Source organism: Leguminivora glycinivorella, chromosome 19 (assembly GCF_023078275.1).
Source record: "Leguminivora glycinivorella isolate SPB_JAAS2020 chromosome 19, LegGlyc_1.1, whole genome shotgun sequence".
Classification (NCBI taxonomy): Eukaryota; Metazoa; Arthropoda; class Insecta; order Lepidoptera; family Tortricidae; genus Leguminivora; species Leguminivora glycinivorella.
The window spans coordinates 2,868,381-2,887,877 of record NC_062989.1 but is presented as its reverse complement, the minus strand read 5'-3'; the positions used below and the strand labels follow the sequence as shown (position 1 = coordinate 2,887,877).

The 19,497-nt window shown below is 38.4% G+C and overlaps 1 protein-coding gene across 2 annotated transcripts in view; it reads right to left on the bottom strand.

The window, feature by feature from the left end:
- Positions 1 to 2,447: 2,447 nt before the first annotated feature.
- Positions 2,448 to 19,497, bottom strand: part of LOC125236545 (phosphorylase b kinase gamma catalytic chain, liver/testis isoform) — a 40,389-nt gene continuing 23,339 nt past the window's right edge. The window contains exons 7-12 of one of the 2 annotated variants that reach the window (XM_048143385.1): positions 11,415 to 11,521; positions 10,837 to 10,934; positions 9,371 to 9,454; positions 6,645 to 6,806; positions 5,263 to 5,426; positions 2,448 to 2,944 (exon numbers count right to left, since the gene is read on the bottom strand). In XM_048143385.1, coding sequence (XP_047999342.1) covers positions 5,292 to 5,426; positions 6,645 to 6,806; positions 9,371 to 9,454; positions 10,837 to 10,934; positions 11,415 to 11,521 — 586 coding nt within the window. In that variant the 3' untranslated portion in view covers positions 2,448 to 2,944; positions 5,263 to 5,291. The remainder of the gene's footprint in view (positions 2,945 to 5,262; positions 5,427 to 6,644; positions 6,807 to 9,370; positions 9,455 to 10,836; positions 10,935 to 11,414; positions 11,522 to 19,497) is intronic. The other variant, XM_048143386.1, reaches the window with a different exon arrangement.

The window sequence follows — 19,497 nt, the reverse complement described above, 5'->3', positions numbered from 1 at the left end:
CATCCGTCTTGTTTTTGGGGTGGTTTCAGTTTTCATAGTGTTTCAACACATAATGTATATACAAAACAACCATAACTTCACTTGTCCTTTTATTGCTTGTGTCATAACTGATTTAATTAGTCCGCTTTTTGCTACTACGAAGTATCATTCACAAAAATAGGTGGTTTCTTAATGTGTTATAAAGGTCATAAATTAAAGTAGTCGAATTTAAAACAAAAGTCCTGATTCCATTTTCGCCTGATTTTTAGTGAATTAAAATAATATTTTTTTTATTCTATTATACGTTTTTTGTCACAAATTTTGGTGGCTTAACTAAAAAAACTATTTCAAATTACCAAACTTAATTTTTGGTGACATAAAAAGTACTGTTATAGAATTAAGTTATTTTCCCAGTAGTAGCAAGACCGGATGGTTCCTAGGCTAAAAATTAAATGGCTTTAGTCCATTGAGACTATTTCGCCAGTGTCAAGGTGATATGAGCTAATATTAATAATTTTGGTACGGTAAGTAGTTAAGTACGACAGTGTACGGTGATTAATTAGCACTTGTAAATTGATAGCTGGACTTTACAACAGCACGTGGAATACCTGCCGTTGACGACAGAAAGTGGCTAAACGCGTTTCGAGATGAATTCTTCATCAGCTTCTCACTACAACATTTTTTTACTGCATAATAAACTATGGATATTATACTTTTAAACAATATTAATGAGCAAAAGAAAAAGAAGACGCAAGACCACTAAGATAGCGCTCGAACCGGAAGTCAAATAGAATCTCATTCCAAAATTTATTTAGAACATTTATTGAGTTCCAAATTCAAAAACAAAACAAATTCTTCCAGGACTCGAGAGGATTAGGCTGCCAAAATAACTGTCAACCGTTTCATTTATAATGACGTGTGGCTTAGGGACAGTTTTTCAATCGCCAGATAAATATATCTACCAGATAAAGTTATCACTATCCCTTTCCTCACACGTATAAATGACAATGACAGCTAACATTTATCTGACAGATATTATTTATCTGGCGATTGAAAAACCAGCCCTTAAACAAATATAACCTGAAATTACATGACAATACAACCCAAGGCACGTCTTCATAAATGACACGATCTTGAGATGACTATAACAAATACAAAATGACACGCAAACTTTACATTAAATAAACTTATGACTAATCAAAAGGGAAATGATTAGACGATAATACTAAATTAATTCTAGGTAGGTACATGTTTGTGGACCTTAGGTGTAATGAGAAAGATTATACTACAGATATAGTGCGAAAAGATTTGCCTTCATAATGTTACAGTCAGTCTCAGTACAAGATGTACAGACACTGACTGAACTAGCATGACAAATACGAACGTTTCCGAAGGAAACCCTTTTCGCACTAAATCTGTACTAAACTATTTTAAATTCTTTGATCATCTTAGGGTGCGTCCACACATACAGGTTGATTCAAAGCTCGAATGGAATGAGCGAAACTTTTATTGTGTGAGTAACACCTGTATCGGTAGACAGTTGTAACTGTCAAGAGCCACTATTTTATTGGTTAATCTGTCAGATACGTAGATATTTTCATTCGCTCATCCGTTCCATTCGAGCCAACTCTTGTGAATAGACCTGCATGAAAGAAGATGTCATCACGAATGTTTGCTGAATCTCTGTACAATTTCACGAAAACTGACAAGAATGGAAAAAAACAAACTTTGTTTGTGCACCTGTGTGTTTAGCCGAATGAACAAACTCACGATAATATCTCTTTCGTAGCTATCTATCTCTATCGCTCTTGGGTTCGCGCGACAGAGCCAGACTACATTTCTGCGGCGTTTCGGTGGTGTTTCGCGTCGCAAAAACGCCATTTGGCTAAGTACCAGGCCTGCACCGATAGCATGGTCGCGGGATAAATGATAAAACATCAGGCCGTCCCTATCGCACTTACAAATAGTGCGAAAGAGACAGCCTTATGTTATTTATCGGGCGACCACGATTTGCCTGCCTGTATGGTTATGCAGTTGATAAGTCAAGAGCAGACATCGGATTCCGTGGGGCGAAACTTATTGACAGCTAGGGACTTCCTATATCGATAAACTCATTTATCGATACTAGTTCTATATATACTAGTGACCGCCCCCAACATTGTGTGTGTTTTTTGTAACTATTACATAGTGTCTAAAATAAATAGCGTCGAAATAAATTGTGACGAGTAAACTTTTAAAAACGTTTTCAAAAAAGAAGAAGCAAATTGAGTTCTTATTTTATTATATAATGTTTTTTTTATACTACGTCGGTGGCAACCAAGCATACGGTCCGGTACGGTGGAAAGCGGTTACCGTAACCTATGGACGCCTGCAACTCAAACAGTGTCACATGCGCATACTCTTTTAATAAAAAAATATTTTACAAGCAAACCTTTGTGTGATTACTAGTATTTAGAACTAGTATCGATAAATGAGTTTATCGATATAGGAAGTCCCTAGCTATCAAGAAGTTTCGCCCCACGGAATCCGATGTCTGGTCAAGAGCCATTTTATTGAATGATCTGTCATAGACAATAGACATTTTCATTCACTCACCATTCGTTCAATTCGTGCCAGCTCTTGTGAATTCACCTGTATGTGTGGATGCATCGTTACAGAATAGGCGACAATCCAAATAAACTGTGAACTACAATCAAAAACTAAGCCAAATCTCAATTCAAGTCCTACTTTATCAAGTTCTCAATAATACGGCGTTTCAATTGAACTAGGGTAGGGTAAACTGCCCGTTGACTGGCACAGTAGTGAATCGGCAAACTTTGAGTCACATTACTAGACTTTTAACTGAAATAGTTGTCACATATTACAGCTAAGGGTAGTTTATCCTGCGTGCAGCATACCTATAGGTACTACGTCGTGCGACTCGGCGGGAAGAGACTGAAGCTTTACCCTGGTATCTTTACTAAACCTGAAATAAGAGAAGAAAACTATGAACATGTGATTCTATTCATCAAAGGAAGGTTGATGTGGAGAGTCTTCTTGCTGATGTATAGACCCTTGAATAGGCTACTCGACCCTTTTTTAAAGTCTATTTTATATTATTTATTACTGTTCAATTAACCGAAAAAGATACTAACATATTTTATTACTACTTGAAAACCACAAAAAACATTTATAAAGTTTACTTTAAAAAACATTTATAAAGTTTACTTTATAAATGTTTAACTGGAAGAGATCCCTTAAAGGGATAAGTTCGCCTTTGTACTTGTAATAAGCTCTTTTCCTGTGTGTTGTATTATTTTCTGGTACAATAAAGTGTTTTACTACTACTAACTACTACTACTACTACTTTAACTTAATTAGGCAAAAACATTAGCCATGTTAATCTATAGATTGTCTGCCCATGACGTAAATCGAATTAAACTCAAAATTTTCTGACATTAAGTTATGAGGCATAAAGTTCATCATGTCAGTGATTGACTCGACATTAAGTTAGGTTCTATGACGTCACTATACGTCTGACAGCGTTTTCGGTAGCCAAAGTTAAAAAAATATTACACAATTTTTTAATCGAAAATACGTAGCCACCATACACTTTTAATACCCATAATCTATAAAAATTGGTTTCTCATGTCAAATACTTCAGGAAACAATCATTTCTTGTGCCAAATTCGATAAGAGTCTGGTAGCCTATTCGATTTTGAGCATGTTCTTCTTCAAATGGCGCATTCTGGCCCTCGCCCAGTGCCCATTAACATAGTTATAGACGTTAGTGAAGAGAATATATTTCATTTTCAGTACAGCTGGTGATTTTTTTACGCACTAGTGCGAGAAGAGGTTAATTTCTTGTCAGGTCGAAACTTTAGAGGGCCATCTGTACTGAAAAACGTCATACGATATACGTGCGAAAAGGAAATTTGTAACTCGTGTCGATTTAAAATACTCCTTTCGGTCGTAATCGCCACTCGTTTCGAACTTGTATCGTAATGTACTATTTTGATTTATTTAACCGAACAAAACTAATACAATTCTGGTTCAATGTGTCATAACTTTATTTAATCGAACCGAATAAGTAACTATAGCCTTACAGGGTTAATATGGTACATTAAAAAGTGCCTGAATATAGTGACCAATACCACACCTCGGACACTGGCGACCAAATATATGAAAGAGGCGCGTTCCTAGCACACAGTCTAAGCTCGTGTAGGTGAACGCGTACCATGCTTGTATGTGTGAAATATGACAGGTCGACTGTTCGCGTTTTTGACAGGTGGTAACTGTGAGGCAACGGAGAGGGGGTGGGCGGCACTTTCAGCGGGGAGCGGGAGTGGCCATACTGTACGATAGTACTCTTTATTATATTGTGCCTATACCTAAAGGGTACCTACTGTCAAGTCGTCTAGCAAAACCTTAGTAAAAGATGTTTGACATGTCAGTATATCAGCAGTATTATATGTAGGTACTTATTAGTTAAGAACGTACCTGAGCCCTAGACATTGTTCCTTTTGGTATTCAAGCTGCAACTTCCATACAACCCCCAAAGTAACTAATACCGCGAAGGCCGAACTCCGCGTAGGGCCGAAGGCCCGGAGCGCGCTCTGATGAACGGATAAGTTCGAGCTTAAACACGGCCCAATAGTATTTACCCTAAAGTTAAAACTAGTGATCATAGTGAAACCACAGTATAATAAAGAGTACTATCGTACAGTGTGGTCACTCCCGCTCCCCGCTGAAAGTGCCGCCCACCCCCTCTCGTTGCCTCATAGTTACCGCCTGTCAAAAACGCGAACAGTCGACCTGTCTGTCATATTTCACTCATACAAGCATCACGAGCCATTCACCAACACGAGCTTAGCCTGTGTGCTAGGAACGCGCCTCTTTCATATTCATATACATTTTCATATTAATATACCTAATGCTGCGTATGTTATTTATGTATGTATGTGTGTATGTTTGTGTACATGATATTTTATTTTTATTTATTTATTTTTATATTTTATTTTTACTATTGGTGTATATGATTATTTAACTTAGTGTATGTGTAATTTCCTATTCCTTTAATTATTTCTTGCACTACCATTTTCAAAATGTCTATTTTTTATTTCCTGCTACCCTAAGGTTGTCTGGTAGAGATCGCTTACAGCGATAAGACCGCCTGTTGTTACCTATATGTTTAATGTCTGCTATTTGTAATCTGTTATCCTTGTGGTGCAATAAAGAATACTTACTTACTTACTTAATGGTCGCCAGTGTCCGAGATGTGGTGAAACTGTTAAATAAACATACCTGTCAGCATATGAGCAGTATTATTCTCGCTATCGGCTGAGATTGCTGACGTATAGACTCTTGAGCTCCGTCTTGGGCATGTTCTCGAACAGCGCGGCTCGGTTCTGGCCCTCGCCCTTCTTCACCCAGTGCCCGTACACTCGGAAGGCGCAGCCGTCGATCACCTGAAACAGTTAAACAGAATTTAGTTAATTGATTTTTCTTTTGAAAACTATCTTGTGTGATAGCAGTCTTCGCAGTCATATGACTTTCTGTAGAATAACCAGTCTCGTCATCACTTGCTAGTGAATGTAGCCACGAATCTCATCATTCTGGGCACAAGTGATGTAAAAATAGCCGAAGACAGCAAGCAAGGAGGGGCGGTTATAGTGTGTGACAGTTATCGCAGTCATATGGCTTTCTCTACTTATATTATTCTTTATTCTTAACACACGCATGGTAAAAGCATCGTTGAACGCAGTATCAAAGAGGATCGAGTATTATAGAGAGTTACTGTCGAAGTAAAATGTGTAATCACAGTGCATAGACTGTCATCTCTTGACACAGGCTTAAAACTTTTGAACCTCAGTTTTGACAATTTGGCCCATATTCTTAGCTTGATATGTGTTAAAATGTCAAATATCGTTACTTTGAAAAAATCTCGTATCTCACGCTGCTCCTCAAAGTTAAAACGCAGTAAGTCTATATGCATTCCATACATACTTACTACAATTTTCTTTTCATTGACAGACAAAGATACAAGTTTTTTTTTAAGTAGTGACGATATTAATATTAGCGCCATCTAGCTGAGCGTACCCCAAAGGTGTAATGCCATATAGGCCACTGTACCTTTTTCTGTATGGTACTGAGGTACGTTTTTTTCTTAGACTTTATCTGTCTATACGGAGTTACATAAATGTCTTTGGCAGTATGTAATGACACAGTCCCAGTTGAGGTGTGCGGCAGTCTTCTCAGGCGTATGGCATCGGAGTTATACCTTAGGTAAATTACAGGTTGTCGCAGGTGATAGTTTGTGACATTCTTCGCAGGCGTATGGCATCGTGATTAACCCCCTAGTACCCACCTTATTCAAAGCACGCATAGTATACAGATCTCCTAACGCATGGTATAATAAAACAGCCCGTGTTGTTGTGTGCGGCAGTCTTCTCAGGCGTATGACATCCGCCTTACACAGCCACCGGCATAAATAACTGATGATTTCTGTACCTTGTCGTATTAGTCTTGTTTCAAATGTCATACGAAATTGTCAAACGATTAAAAGGTACAGAAATCATCACTTCTTTATGCCGGTGACTGTACCTAAGGTCTTATAAACGTCATCGAGGGTGACAGTTTGTGACATTCTTCGCAGGCATATGTCTTTCCCTATTAACAGTACCCACCTTCCTCAAAGCACGCATAGTGTAGGGATCTCCCAGCGCCGCATGTAGCGACACGGCCCGCGTGGCGGTGTGCGGCAGTCTTCTCAGGCGTATGGCCGCGCGGACCGCCATAAGGCCCGTACGTAGCTTGGCTCGCGCGTTGAAGGTCCCCTGCTTCTTTGCCTAGAAATTTACCAGGATAACATAAGTTCATTGTAAATTCTGTGGGCCTAGTGAAAAAGGGTATAACTCAAATTGACTCGGTGAAAAAGGGCACAAGTCCCATCTCGGACTTGTGACCTTTTTCACCGAGTCAATTTGAGTTATACCCTTTTTCACTAAGCCCACAGAATTATTTACGGTGCAAATGATAGTTACACCAACTGCGATTGACGTGAAGCTACGGAACTCCCCGTACGGGCCACGAGTGCCACAACATTGGTCTAAAGCGATAATGGCGACCGGCGGCCATAGGTTGAAGCGAGACACAGCGATGCCATCTTCCTTCTCGCACCTATGGCCGCCGCTCGCAGCTGTCGCCTTACGGCCCGGCCACGACATTGGTCTAAGCGCGACAGCGGCGAGCGGCAACCATACGTGCGAATGAATAGTCCCATCGCTGTGTCTCGTTCCAATGTATGGCCGCCGCTCACCGCTGTCGCGCTTAGACCAATGTCGTGGCTGAGCCGTTAGTGTAAGGCCTGAGTGCACGCACATATTGGGCGTGCAGCGTGCATGTCAAACACTTGAACCTCATACGTGTGTCCACTCGGGGGACGCTGCATAGATTGTATGCACGCTCGCCTCGCCGAACGCTCGGCACAGAGCGTTTCCTTAGGCCTTACGCCGTGGCTTGCGTGGGCGACGGTCGCGCGATGGTCGCGCGACGGCGATGCGACGCACACGAAATCAAACCTTATCGATATGGAAGTATGAGACGCGACGGCGACGGTCGCGCGACCGTCGCCCACGCAAGACACGGCGTTACACTTGGACCAATGTCGTGGCCAGGCTGGCACAGTTAGCTGGCGTAGCAAAGATATCTGACACGATCTTTCTTGTGGAGCTATGAAAGCATGTTACATATCGTCACTACTTTGAAAAAATCTCGTATCTCACGCTGCTCCTCAGAGTTAAAACGCAGTAAGTCTATATGCATTCCATACATACTTACTACAATTTTCTTTTCATTGACAGACGAAGATACAAGTTTTTTAAAAAGTAGTGACGATATTTTGAGGTCTTCAAGAAGTAACATATTATTGCAAGTGATTGTGTAACATGGCAAACCTGCACGTTGCAGTCGCCGCGCGCACTGGCCGCTAAGAAGAAAAAGTACGGCCATATCACGCGTCTTTTGTTTTTTTGGACAAAATTTTCTCTGCCGGGGAAGGCTCATATACATTTCAAGTGCTAATTATTTAATTGCATTTAAAACTTGTGAAATACTTCTATTGTAAAAACAGTGTGTTTGTGTTGGGCTGCCTCTTATGCAGGTATTTATAATTGTATAATATGTGTAAATAGTTAAGTTTATTCGTTTAATGTTGAAACCTAATCCAAGTCTTATTGTACGTCACTGTTTCGCGAAAGCGAATAAGGCCTGGGCTAGGTTCCGACTGCAGATCTAAGCACGCACGATTGTTGCAGCCCTTTCTTCTGCTTTAAAATTTAAGAAGATCTTTGCTGAACGTTGCTGCCTATACTACTCAGCGCTGGAACATCTTCAGCCTGGTTTCTGTACAACTCGCGCAGTGGCACCCGCGGACAGACCACGTTATACGGCTCGACGAAGACCAGCAGAAGGAACGTTGAGGCCAGTGACGATCTTTTACTACCTACTCGCGTACTGACAGATAGTACCCACTTTATTGTATATATTGGTTTTTTTTATATTATATTGTTTACTGCAAGAACATTCGTTTAATTTCTCCGCTGCTAGCCGGCTACAATTGTACAAAAAAAATCTGAAGTTTTAACGGTTGGTGCAACAGACATTTAAACCGATTTTTTTTATCCCCAACGTGCTATAAAAAGATTTTTACTTTGATAAACAAATGCTGACGGAACTGATTTTACATGGTATGATTGGACATTATTATTGTCGTTTGAATTTTAGTTTTGAACTCGTACGGTCCCAGTACCTATTAAATGGGAATAAAATTATTGTAAAATAAATACTAACAGTGCTAAAAGCAAACATGCATACGTGCACATTAATAACAAAAAAGGAAAAAAGCGTGATTCTTGTGTTATCATTTTTGGGTCCTCATTTTCAAACTAGCGTAGGTACCTTCGGTAGTGTTTTGGGTGTAAAGTGTGTTACAACACAATGTGTAACGTTATTGACGTTATTGTGCGTCAAACAACATAAAATATAGTGGCTGCGTATGTGATTAAACGTCACAATGTGTTATACGTTGTGTATCAAACAATATAATGTGTAGTGTTAGGTGTATGTGACTAAACAACACATTATACTTATGTAGTGTTAAGTCTCTGAAAACACAATGCATGTGACTGTTATGTGAGTCCAACAACTCAGTGTTTTGTGGTGTCAAGTGTGTATCAAACAACCTAATGTATGTGTGTTAAACAACACAATGTGTAATGTTATGTCGTCAAACAACACAGTGTGTAGTGTTAAGTATGTGACAAGTTGACAACACAATGTGTAGTGTTTGGTGTGTCAAACAACACAATGTGTAGCGTTATGTGTGTAACAGTGTGTCAAACAACACAATTACCATAGCAATGAGTTCGATCCTGGACATCCGGCGGCTGGAGCTCGAGAGCGACTTCTTGAGCGGCGTCATGTCCTGGTCCCAGAGCTGGCCGGGGAACAGGTGGTGTGCATTAACATGTAGCTTTAACAAGGTTATGCGCTCCTAGTTCTAGGGTAACTATTTTTTGTAGCACTACGTTCTTGTTTTGACAAATTATTGGAGTTGCATCTAATAGGTACATTATATTTAAATTTTGTGGATCTCGATGCAACAGTAGTCGGCTAAAGATATATGTTATGTTACCGTGATACAAAGTATCATGCCTAACTAGTAACTACGTGGTGAGTAAGTACCTTGATAGAGCATTCGTCATAGTCTTCACTCACTTTGCAAAAAATTTGGATTGGCGAAATGTGGACGCCAGAATTGATAAATTTGACGCTTTCTGCAATTTGCTAAGTGTGCAAGTACAGAATCTGTGGGTTCTACCACTATTATTTTTGAGCAAATCTTGAGCCAAAATTAATAAAAATATGTCAAAACAAGAGGGTATATTAAATTTTGTTACGATTAGTCAAACTTTGAGAGTGTCGACTTTAAAATTATCAAAAAAGCTGAACTAGAAACGCATAATACCGCTATAACTAAATAGTGCCGCTAAGCAGAAGTGCATACACAGTTACAAGTGTACGTAGATCGGTTTAGGTAAGCGAAAATAATATTTAGATGCAGTCAATATTAAAATAGTAAAATTAAAAAAAGATCTTGCAAAGCTGACTAAGTTAACTTTGAAAATAAAGTTTTTTACTAAAAGCAAGTATTTTATATACATAATAAATTAATAATACAAAGTCCGAACGGTATGGTCCTAAGGAACTTTCAATAGCAGTAAGAGAGAAAACGCTAGAGTTAGACCAATCTAAATTAGCAGCGATTCTGATAGCCAGTGCAAGTCACAGAAGGTCATCCCACGGTGCGTGTACGCATCAAATTTCATTATATGTTATTAGCATACATAAAATTAATAAGTGATCGCATTTAGAATTAAGTATACATATTGTACGCCTCCCTGAGGCAGGACATGAAGAGTTGAAGACCATTGTACATTAGATTAACATCTCTGTAACTCATGTTCAACAATAAATATCTTGACTGATTGATTGAAATTTGACATTTAAAATAATATTTGCTCTGACTTTTGTAAGAGGAATTTTCAAGTTAGTCAAATAGGTAACAGTACTGAAAAGGCTAGGAACCACTGACTTGATAACTTTAGAGTACGTTTATGAATAGGCTACTTAGTGGTTAATTAGAACTTACTGGTATCTATTCATAATTCTACTCAAAAACTTTCGTACGTGTATTGTATAGCTACATGGTTCCGTACAACACAGAAAGTGTACAAACAATACTTGCTTTTAGTTTTGACTGAAGATTGTTTGAACTACAGAAGTACCAGGGTAGCATGAAACAGTAAGAGTTCTTACCACTGTGTTGAAGAACGAATGGCTGAGGGCGTCTTCGATGGGCAGCCTCTGGCTTGGCTCTACTACTAATAGCCTCCTGATCAGATCCTTAGGATCATCTGAAAACATAAACAATAAACATATTAGTTTTAATACTACATGGTGGCAAATAAGCATACGGTCCGCTTGATGGTAAGTAGCCACTAGCCACCGTAGCTTATGGACGCTTTCAACTCTAGATGTGTTACTTGAGCGTTGGCGACCCTTTAGGATTCTGTACACTATTTTTTTAAGAGCTAAAAAGTTATAAGTTACCTTTTCCGAACCCATGTCAAAAACTAACGCTACAACTTTTCCTTGCCTGTTATTGCCATGGTTACGATCCCCTGAGTCACGCTGGTTTTACGCAAAATTATGCAAGCAAGCATGTAGTCCATGTTTGTAGGTGACAAATTAAGGAAAGTGAAAGTGGATGCAGAAAAATGCATGTTTGCATAGTTTTAGTACTATACTTTTGCGTAAAACCAGCGTGACTCAGGGGACCATGGCAATAACAGGCAAGAAACAGTTGATTCACCCATCTACAAATAATACTTTACCTGATATATCCGCCCACTCGGGACTTGTGAAGGAGTATTTTCCCTCCATGATGTTTCGCAGCATCACCATCTGCTTCCGGTGCCAAAATGGCGGGCAGCCCACTAATCTGTAAATTAGAAAGTATTGTAGTTATCTACAAAATATTACCAGCGCAGTGGTGTCATTGTATTATCACTATACCAAGATATCGTCACTACTTTAAAAAAAAATTGTAGTAAGTATGTATGGAATGCATATAGACTTACTGCGTTTTAATTTTGAGGAGAAGCATGAGATACGAGATTATTTCAAAGTAGTGACGATATTTTTCTGGCACGAACGAAGTGACACTAGTGACTTCCTTCCGATATTTAGTTCATCGATAACTTATATTATAATGTGTCATTAATTATTATAATTTTGCCGTGGCACTGGATGTTGAGTAGTTTCATGTGCTCTGCCTACCCCGTTTAGGGAATATAGGCTTGAATTTAAGTGTATATAACATAAATGTTTTATACAAATGTCATATGAATGAAAATAAATGGACAATAATAATAAAAGAACCATATTTTAATAGTTTACATAATTTCTTAAATGATTATTCAAGGTTTTAGAGATTATTATTAGGGATAATTAATAACCTTACGTAAGGCTATTTATCGATAAAAGGGTTGTCGATGTTTCTATTTTGTCAAGCACTAAAAACTTGAGATAATTATCAACCTATCGTTATGCCTATTTGGCATTCTTTGGCTGGTTTGCTCGGTTTATTTTACTCAACTTTCCGTTACTATGATGCAAAAAGTATTTTTTTTATGGGATAGGAGGCAAGCGATCAGACCGGTCGCCTGATGGTAAGCAATCACTGCCGATCATGGACACCCGAAACACCAGAAGTTAAAACGAACTTGTAATGCCTAGAAATATGCTGCAGTATTTATAATAAGCAACCATTGTAATGAAGAGCACATATACTGGGTGAAATAACTAACCTAACTCCTAAAATAACCATACTTTAAAAAGTGACTTTTGAGGCCATAATTCATAACAAAGGGGATCGAGTCTCTAGAGAGTTACTGCCAAAGAAAAATGTGTAATCACAGTGCATAGACTGCCATCTCTCGACACAGGCTTAAAACTTTTGAACCTCAGTTTCGCCCATATTCTCAGCCTGATATGTGTTAAAATGTCAAGGGCGTAGGGATGTGATGACCCCATCGCCCTCTGATTTTACCAGTGCAATCAGTCAGTGCATATCATTATATCACGTGGTATGTATATAACAGCCAATTTTATTTCGCAAATTCAGCATTGGTCCCATAGTAAAAGTTGTTAATTATAACTTCAAAAGTCACTATGCAAAGTATGGCTGGTCCCTTTCTTTTTTATGAAATAGGCAGCAAACGAGCAGACGAGCCGCTTGATGGTAAGCAGTCATCGCCGCCCATGGACATAAGCAACATCATGTCATAGCGCAAGGGAAACACCTCAGAAGGTAGCTCATTCCACAATAGTGATGGGTCGTCGGTAAAATACTCGTTACCAGTATTTTTCCATTTGGGAATATTACCAGTAAAATACCAATCTTACCGGTAATATTACCAAAACCGGGTAATATACAAAATTTGCGATTTTTATGAGACGCGATGGTTATTTTTAGGGTTCCGTAGCCAAAATGGCAAAAACGGAACCCTTATAGTTTCGTCATGTCCGTCTGCCCGTCTGTCCGTCTGTCCGTCTGTCCGTCTGTCACAGCCGATTTACTCGGAAACTATAAGTACTACAGTGATGAAATTTGATGGGAATATGTGTTGTATGAACCGCTACAAAATTATGACACTAAATAGTAAAAAAAAGAATTGGGGGTGGGGCCCCCCATACATGTAACTGAGGGATGAAAATTTTTTTTTCGATGTACATACCCGTGTGGAGTATCAATGGAAAGGTCTTTTAAAATGATATAAAGTTTTCTAAAAAACATTTTTCTTAAAGTGAACGGTTTTTGAGATATCAGCTCTCAAAGTCGTAAAAAGTATGTCCCCCCCCTCTATTTTTATAACTACGGGGTATAAAATTCTAAAAAAATAGAGGTGATGCATGCTAATTAACTCTTTCAACGATTTTTGGTTTGATCAAAGTATCTCTTATAGTTTTTGAGATAGGTTGATTTAACTGTAATTTTTTTGCTGCTACGGAACCCTTTGTGCGCGAGCCCGACTCGCACTTGGCCGGTTTTTTTAATTATGTATTACTAAGTCGCCATCATAAAACTTAAAAAAACTCGTAGAGTGCCTCGGGGAGTAAATTACCAATCTTACTAGTAATATTCCCAATAATACCGAGTAAATTACCAGTCTTACTGGAAACATTCCTTTCCTATATTGTCACCAACTGCAAATATACTTCGTATAATTTTGTGATATCTCGTGGCTTGTGGCAGATAAATCTAATATTTGGATATTTTGTCCCTGTACCATTAAATATAAAAACTATTTTACTACTGGGGTTACTTTGATACTTGGGGTTACATTGATAAAAACTTCGTTTTATCTTTAAACGCAAAATTCTACATGTCCCAACGCATCTGTCCATTTTTAGGGTTCCGTACCAAAAAGGTATAACAGGAACCCTTATGGTGTTTTTAACGGCGTTGGCACTATCGATAGTTACTACTACCATTAATTGCACTAACGCAGTGAAGAAGTATGGTCGTGGGCAGTGCAAATCACTTGTCAAAATGTAAGTATAGTTTATCGGTTCATGTTCAAATAACTTCTAAACTAACTTAGTGGGTATTAAAGTAAAAGGTTCACAGTGAATATTAGCTTGCCAGAAATATATTTAGGTATAATCATTGTATTGAGTTTTGTGTTAAAATTCAAACTAGGCATTTTATTACTAATTATTTAGTTTGTGGGGTGCCTTTGATCACCTGCATGGGGTAACATTGACCATACTTACACAAAGTTGATTGTTGTGTATTATGTCAAGGTACTTATTGATGCTGATAATTTGATCTCTTTTTGTGATAAATATTGAGACAATCTTAAATAAAGTAGATTTTTCGAAGATGGTAATTTATATTTTTATTCAAAGTAACCCCAAAATAGCATTAAACAGTTGTAACTTTTGAACCTGCGAAACGATTTTTATGTTTCCTTGAGATAAAATACTCTTGTAAGGGGTTACATTCGATTACCAAAAAATCCTAGTTTTCGTCTTTTTTTTTCTCCGTACATTATTTTGTTAGCCTTTCTAGATTTTTAGCAGCGAAAGACTAAAAAAAGTTGATGTTCCCATTTTTTTTATTAAATTTAGAAGTTAGAGAAGTTTAAACTATAAGCTGATCAATGTAACCCCAGTTTACGGTACCTATCTATTGTAATACTTTAATGCAAGTCTGCATTAGGTACCCAATAACTTTGTGTTAACTATGTGTTGTTGTACCGAATAGGTAATGTGAAAAAAAACGCGCCAAGTGCGAGTAGGATGGCCGCTTTTTTCTCTCTCTTTTGTACTCGGAGGTACAGTAAGAAGTGAAACTCCATTATCGGACCATTTTTCTACTATTTACAGTTTAACGAAAATTTGTTAGATGAGATTTAAGCAAAAATAAAATATTACCCTATTAATTTTCTATTATTTACAATACATAAACTAATCTGTGTGCCTACGGCTGTGTAACCCTGCCTTACCACCTTTCGGTTCTATGGTCCTGGTTCTACTGGTGATAGGAAATATGGAGTATGCAGGAAAATTTTTAGCTGGGAAAAATCATAAATGAAAATGTTTATACAGACAGACACGTTGCTACAGATGTAGTGCAAAGCCAGCGGCTGTCTAACCCCGCCTTACCACCTTTCGGTTCTGGAATGGGTTATTTATTGTCTCTTTTCTTAAATTATTTCAAAATAATTAAAAACAAACATTTTTGAGATGCCTATAATTCTATAATAAGCTCTTTCATGTGATAGTATGTAAGAAACTTTCATTCAAAAATCTTTAAGTTTTAATTTTTACATTACCCCCAAAAGTGACCCCTATGATAGAAATGTATTAATGTAAGTTACATGTCCGTCTTCGGGTCATAAGGTTACATACGTCTATAAAATTTCAAGTTATTCGATTCCGTAGTTTCGGAGAAAATTAGCTGTGACTGTGACAGACGGACGATGATCCTAAAAGGGTTCTGTTTTTCCATTAAAGTACGGAACCCTAATATTGGTACGGTACCTTAATACAACAAATTAAAACAGATTAAAAAAAAAATCGTTATATTTTCGCCATATTATTCCTTAAAATTATGATTTATTGTAACTTTCAATATCATACTACTATAGTAATATTACCAGTAAGATTGGTAAAATACTCGGTAGTATTGGGAATATTACTGGTAATATTGGTAGTTTACTAATTGACGTTAGGTAGGTAATATTTTTTGTTATAATACAGTGCAACATGTATCCTTTGTATCAATAAACACAAAAGAAATATTCTTTATCTATTTTTATGTCTATATTTCTCTAAATTACCGCTAAGTGGTAATATTACTAGTAACATTACTGGTAAAATACTCGTTTTAGTAATATTACCGGTAACGACCCATCACTATTCCACAACTTGCACGTTCTGGGCAAAAACGAGCGAGAGGCCCGTTTGTTCTTGGTTTGCCACGTGTCGAGAAAGTGAGGATGAACTTTGTTTCTTTCATTCTGCATTGTTCATACATACATACATACATACACACTTTTTATAGTTTTTATTGCAGACATGTTGATGTAACTTTTGTGATTTGTGACGAATGAGTTTGACCCGTAAACATCATGTCCAGTAACAAAGCTCAAAGACCCTACCGTTGAACCTAAATATGTTTACTTGTAAACGTGTAACAAACATCTGCAGGGATAAATGTACTTCTGAGTAATTCTACGACTAATTGGCTATTATGACTAACTTTTATGGCGATTAGCAGATATTACTTAATCGACGGTTGTATTTATTACGTTGAAATAACGCAACGTAATAAATACAACCGTCGTTTGTTTTTTTTTTAGTTTCGTCAGGGGCGGCTCACTCCGCGATTCCATCGCCGCGCTACAAGTACATGCGGGCGGCCGCGAGTTCGCGGCCTAATCAGGGGTGGCTCGCATTCTCACGGAACGCACGTTCGCACTTTCTATTGTTACTATACGTCGCGAGTTTTTTTAAAGGTTTATATGCGATATCCGCGTGTGGAATGGCTAATAATGCTTAGTTAAATAAACATCATGAATAAAATAGGACAATCTTACACAGATCTACTATTGATTATGTCATTTATGCCCCACGGAAACGTTCAATCAGGCTTATGATGTTGGGACTTAACAAAAATATATAAGTACTGTATATATACCTAGAATGTACGCAAGACTTGAATATAATAGCATAACATTTTATTTGAGTATTAATTTTTTTTAATCCATAGGCAACCCTAACGTCCGACGCTGCGCACGTGCGGCTCGTTTCTTTGTTATCATTTTGTAGGCATATAAAAAGGCGGCATTTCGTGAACTTCAAAGCAGTGGGCCTTCTGTACTTGTACTATTATATATTCTGTGGTTTCGTTTACATTTATTTATTTATTACAAGTTTACATCTGTAACTTACAGCTAACATGCCAAAGAGTTACAAAATATTAATTATACATATACTCATATCAACAAACTATCAAATTTACAATAATTAAAATCTAATGCAGACATCGTGATTTATAGTTATTTGTTATACAAGGGGGCAAAGTTGTATTTTAACGCCGAGTGTGGAATTGAAAAACGAGCAAGTGAAAGGATTCTATAGCTGAACCACGAGCGAAGCGAGTGGTTCGAGAATAGAATCCTGAACTTAGCGAGTTTTTCAATACACGAGAAGTAATAGTTATTTGTTATACAAGGGGGCAAAGTTGTATTTTAACGCCGAGTGTGGAATTGAAAAACGAGCAAGTGAAAGGATTCTATAGTTGAACCACGAGCGAAGCGAGTGGTTCGAGAATAGAATCCTGAACTTGCGAGTTTTTTAACACACGAGAAGTAAAATACATTTGCACCCGAGTGTAACACAAAACTTTTCCCCTCACTATAGCGAGGAAACTGCAACGCAAAAAATGCGTTTATCCCTGCTTCCAGTAGTTCCACATGTGGTAAATCATCTTTATTACTAGATTTACCTATTTTTATCAATTTTAAAGCAGTTAATTTCACTTTATTCAAGGTCAAATTACTTTACCCACTAGTGGATAAAATGCGTTTTTACCCGCTGGTATTGAAGGACAAAACACGTGTTTCCGAGCTAGTGAGGGGAAAAATATATTTGCACCCGTGTGACTTTTCCCCTCACTATAGCGAGGAAACTACAACGCAAAAAATGCGTTTATCACTGCGTCCAGTAGTTCCACAGGTGGTAAATCATCTTCATTACTAGATTCACCTACTTTTATAAATTTTAAAGCAGTTAATTTGACTATATTCAAGGTCAAATTACTTTACCCACTAGTGGATAAAATGCGTTTTTACCCGCTGACATTATAGTATTTTATGCAACAGGCGTTTAAAGGAGGTCAAAAAAGACGTGTGGCGTGGGTAACAATTTGAGGCGAAGCCGAAAATTGTTATTAAGACGCCACGAGTATTTTTTGACTCAGTTAAACACCGTTGCATACAATACTTTTTCTACGACCATGCACTTAGTTTTTAATAGTTTTCTAGAATAACTTTCGTGAAATTCACACTGTTGCCTGTATTATGACGCAAATGTTTGCGCTGTCAGCTCAGCTGCCCAAAGCCTTCCCGCGTACGCGCGCAGTATCGTTATAAGAATGCGTTGCCATGGTTACAGAGCCAAACAATGCGTTTTCAGTTTTTTCGATACTGCGCGCATGCGTGGAAAGCCGGCGGACGCTGGCTTTAGGGAATAGACTTTTATGTAGGGGTTTAAAGATCTATGCACGACCCTGTAAATGACGAATAACAGTTCGGGAGTAGAAAAAAGGATAAAACACGTGTTTCCGAGGTAGTGAGAGGAAAATAATTATACATATAACACATATTAGGATGTTTCAATAAATTTCTTACATTTTTGAATTAGGAAATCCCATGTAGGGTGGAATAGATCACATTGCGTGTCTATTGCGTGTACATTATTTTGATAGAAGATGAAGAGCCCATAGAACATGGAATATAAATAATTAATGAAAAGGCACATATAATCAGTTAAACAACATTAGATAATATCTAATTGCAGATGTAGTGCGAAAAGCTTTTCCTTCCTATTATCAAGATTGTATGGCACCTAGGTCCTTATCATCATCATCCTGTCCCGACCGGTTTCGGCCTCAGCGACTGGGTATTGGTTTATTATTGAGAGCGACGGTCGTGAGCTCTCAGGTGGCTGACGTAGCCTATTTTTGCAGTAAATGTACGACCACACTCACTGCATGTCAGCACCCCTCCGATGAAATTATAGTTGATGGCTGCAGGTGGTCGGGCCTTTATCTCGTCGCGCTTGGCGTCAAGTTCCACTCGTCTCTGTTCTTCGAAGGTTTGCACTTTTGTTCTCACTGTATGCCTCCATTTCGGCCGATCTTGTGCCGAAGTCTCCCAGTGCGATGGTTCAATGTCACATATCCGCATGTGGCGCTTAAGCACATCTTTGTAGCGCAAAAGTTGGCCGCCCTGTTTCCGCTTGCCACTTTGCAACTCTGAGTAGAAGATGCGCTTAGCAACTCTGTCATTAGACATACGGGAGACATGACCACACCATCGCAACTGTCGTCGCATCAGATAGGCTTCAATGCCGCTGACATTAGCACGGCGTAGTACTGCGGTGTTCCTGACACGATCGGACCAAGAGTCCTTATAATCCTTATAATCGTGTATTAGAGAAGTATACGTGTCCCTAAAACCTAACCAATGCTCGTACGAACCGTCGAAGGTAGGGAGCGCTATCGTAGGTAATTTAACCTTATAACCCACGGTATCTGTGCTGGCAGGGGCAGCGGCGTTGCCGTTAGCAACAGCGGGGCTGTTGCCGACGTCAGCTAATTCGGTCGCTGCGGCCACTGTCTGA